This window comes from Sinocyclocheilus anshuiensis, unplaced genomic scaffold (assembly GCF_001515605.1).
Source record: "Sinocyclocheilus anshuiensis isolate Anshui unplaced genomic scaffold, SAMN03320099.WGS_v1.1 scaffold1237, whole genome shotgun sequence".
NCBI classification, from domain to species: domain Eukaryota; kingdom Metazoa; phylum Chordata; class Actinopteri; order Cypriniformes; family Cyprinidae; genus Sinocyclocheilus; species Sinocyclocheilus anshuiensis.
Window position 1 is genome coordinate 1,539,028 of NW_015553581.1, and position 3,648 is coordinate 1,542,675.

At 41.0% G+C, this 3,648-nt stretch overlaps 1 protein-coding gene across 1 annotated transcript in view; it reads right to left on the minus strand.

The window, feature by feature from the left end:
• Positions 1-2,768, minus strand: part of LOC107668382 (fibronectin-like) — a 30,570-nt gene extending 27,802 nt beyond the window's left edge. The window contains exons 1-6 of the mRNA XM_016460230.1: positions 2,461-2,768; positions 2,126-2,251; positions 1,811-1,948; positions 1,579-1,710; positions 934-1,071; positions 499-657 (exon numbers count right to left, since the gene is read on the minus strand). Coding sequence (XP_016315716.1) covers positions 499-657; positions 934-1,071; positions 1,579-1,710; positions 1,811-1,948; positions 2,126-2,251; positions 2,461-2,590 — 823 coding nt within the window. The 5' untranslated portion in view covers positions 2,591-2,768. The remainder of the gene's footprint in view (positions 1-498; positions 658-933; positions 1,072-1,578; positions 1,711-1,810; positions 1,949-2,125; positions 2,252-2,460) is intronic.
• Positions 2,769-3,648: the final 880 nt, after the last annotated feature.

The window sequence follows — 3,648 nt, forward strand, 5'->3', positions numbered from 1 at the left end:
TGCTACTGCCAATGCATATGGCGATACAGTGCCATGAGTATATAAGACATACTGCTGCTGCACAAATATCATATAAAATAACCCTGTAGCAGATCTATACAGGTGGAGCTGGGGAAGGTGAAGGGTTTCAGAGAACTCTGAAAGCACGCTGCAGGAATCTCAAGTGAATGCTAGCCAGCCATATAAATGCAAGGCAGTAAGTTCATTCGCTGCATATGCAGCATGAACCAATCAGCTTGTGCCAAGTCGTTTAACTCTCTGAATATCATCAGTTACGTTAACACCCCGTTAGCCTGCGCCATCTAGAGTTTCATGACTGAACTATATATTTATATAATACTACAGTATTTTGAGTTAACCTTTACTTTTAATTTTAATTTTGAACTGAATATTTTGTTTAATTTGCCAGTTTTTTTAATTTTAAGGTTTTCATCTAATATATATATATATATATTGTACTCAGATTTATTTCAATTAACAAAAATGTGAGGTTCTTACCCAGGCTAGTGGTGTGCAGTGACGCATGTCTCTCGCATTTCCACTCTCCACGTCCATTTCCAGTACACAAACACTGTAGCACGTGCCCGCGAGAATCCGTCTTGCTCCATGTGTCTCCAATCCGGTAAGAAGTGCTTGTGTCCTGGTCGTTACAGCGATCTGTGATGCACACACAAACATACAAAGTAGACGTTTCTCATCAGAATCATGTTGCGGTTAAGCTCCTCTAAATAAACCATTTTTGAAAAACGCAGTAAGGTAAAACATTTTCCCTCTTGTAGCCAGTTAAAAAGTCCTTGTGCTGAAGCCAGAGGGTTTAACTGCACTTTGAGTGGATAAATAAAGTGAAATCCAGTTGGACAGATGGGAGATTGGGAAAGGGAGTTTTGCATGGTTTGGACTGTTCCATTATTCTAAAAAGGGTGGAGTTCTTACTTCTGGATGTGCATGTAATACGTCCACTTCCTTCTCCTAGGCAGGTGCAGTCCACGATCATCCAGCCTTGGTAGGGTTTCTCCCAGGTCTCACCAACCATGTAGGATGTGCCAGCTGCATTGTCATAACAGCGCTCCGCTATCAAGAAAAAGAAAAAAAAATGGTTTTAATAATATGATGATGTTAATACTATTACTTATATGATGCATTTCAGTTCCTTTCCATCATGTCCAAAACCACTATATTTCATTTAAAGAGCTCATTAAATCGCTTGATGATTGCAGTTTCTTGCCTGTGTCAACATATTTCGTATTGAAACAGGAAATTTGGGTGGGACATATTGGAGGGATCAACCTCATTAAAAACAAAATAGCTGATTGTTTGCGACAAAGCCATGAACCATGACTTGATACTTACTAGCAGGTTACAGGTGGTATTAAGGGGAGGGACATTCTTATTCTAGAAAGCATTTGACTGGACAAAAATCTGTAGTGCATGATATAGTTTTGGTCAGTTTTAAATTGCGTATATTGGCTAAAAATGAATTTTCCTAATGTTTTGCTAAAGTATACTATCATATATATCATAGCAAACACACAGACAAAAAGCCACAAAATTCCTGGTTCTTTAAATGCTCAAACTCACCAACAGGTTTGCAGGTCCACTCTCCTTTCCCATTTCCCAAACAGACGCACTCCAGCATGTAGTCTCCAGTGTCATGGGGTCTCCTCCATGTGTCTCCAATTTTGTAGGAGTGCCCTCCCTCATGACAGCGGTCTACAACAGAGGCCAAGTAGGTAAACAGCAGCACAACTCCAAAAAGCGTAATTTCCAAAGTGCCATTAGGTAAAGTGAAGGAAAGTTCCAGTCTACCCACTCGCAATGGTGCAGCTGATTTTCCCTCGGCCAGAGCCAATGCAAGTGCAGTCCCAGATCATCCCGTCCTTGGGCCTCTCATAAGTCTCTCCGACCCGATAGGAGCGAGCGTTTACTTTATCATAGCAGGTTTCCTCAGCTGGGAACAGACATGGACTTTGTTCTTCATACTATTCAGAGTTAACACTTCAAACTTAAACTGGTCAAATGCAATATACTTTTACATGCATATAAATGGTTATTAATTTAACCAAGTTAGGAAATATTCATCCAAGTACAGTACCCCAAGGGACAAAACCAATGTAAGAGGACTCACCATCAGGCTTTGATTTACACTTTATACCAGAAACTCCATGACAAGTGCAAAGCAGTGTGCTGCCCAGATAACTGCGCTCCCACTGCTCTCCAACTCCATAAAGCTGACCATTCTCAACACAGTCGTCTGCAGAGGACACAACAGAACCCTTCTGAGCAATATTTTAGAACCCTTCTCTACATAAACCTCGATCACACAAAGAAGAAAAAGAGGATCCCTAATGTACATTTTCCAGCGTTTAATTAACAATCTGCGTGCGTAAAACCCAAAATACGCTACTAAATTTACCGTATCAATGGATCAAAACAAAAACAAACACATGGACAATCGCATACCTTGGGACACGGATGACACCGAGTGTTCCTGAGCTTGTCTCCTATGTTTCCCCGTTCCTTTCGGCATACACTGCACAGTGCAGGCGAACAAAGCCACTGCCAATGCCGTGCCCAACGGGCCACCGGTCATTTTTACAGGTGAGATGAAACACAAGTATACCGATAGTTAAACCTTCCTTTCCTAGCAATGGAGGCTCGAGGAGACGCAGCAGTCCAGTGGCTGAGGGACTCAGATTCACTACAGCCTCTTCAAGTCTCCAGGTTCCCTCTCTGTGCGTTTCTCTTTCTGTGCGTCCTGCCTCTCCTGCTCTTGCGCGCACCTCTGTGGAGAGCTCAGACATGCGGAGCGCTTTTATTTGACCTCCACATTCCGCCCTGGAGGAGGAACTACCCCTGCACACGCGGCGGAGGAGAGCCACACAGACAGACCCAATCTGAAGCTCGCTTTTTGCGTTCAAAGTTTAGGCTAATAATTAATTCAAAGCTAACACTTGCAAACAACCACTGCCAGTGCAGTCACATTTTGTTTCATAAATATTGTTGTGCCTCTAATCCAATACACCAGTGTTCAGTAATTACCCAAATTTGTCAGTTTAAGAAAGCCTGTGACTGTACTAATCTAATAGAGATCATGCTACATTTGGAGTGCAAAAAAATGTCCCATGTCCCATTCACAGATGGTTCAGGGCGCTGCATCCATCTGAAACCAATTATACAACTCTTAACTTTAATAACACTTCCCTGGTGGTAAAATAAAGTCATTCTCGTTTTACTGCCACCCTTAGAACGAAATAAAGATTGAAAGAGGACTCATAAGACAGATGTAAGTAGGAAATAAAAGACAAATAAATTGCTATGACTTATGACTAACAGGCTGAAATTTGAATATGTTCTTCTAAAGGCAACCATCTGACACTCTAAAGTTTCAAGACCCTGGGATATTCCTACATCTCATGGACTACTTGTAGAATACCTGCAAATGCATATATAAAGGTCTAGTGCAGCCGCTTTGACCTTTATAAATGTCTTCCCAGCAAGACTGAATCTTCAATATGTTGTCAGTAATATAGAAAAAAGCATTAGGCTCATTATTTTATTTGTACTAAACTTTAAAAAAAATGTTACACACTTTTAAAAAAAATTGAGATTGTATCGTTAAATATGTTCCAAACGTGATAATAATGGTGT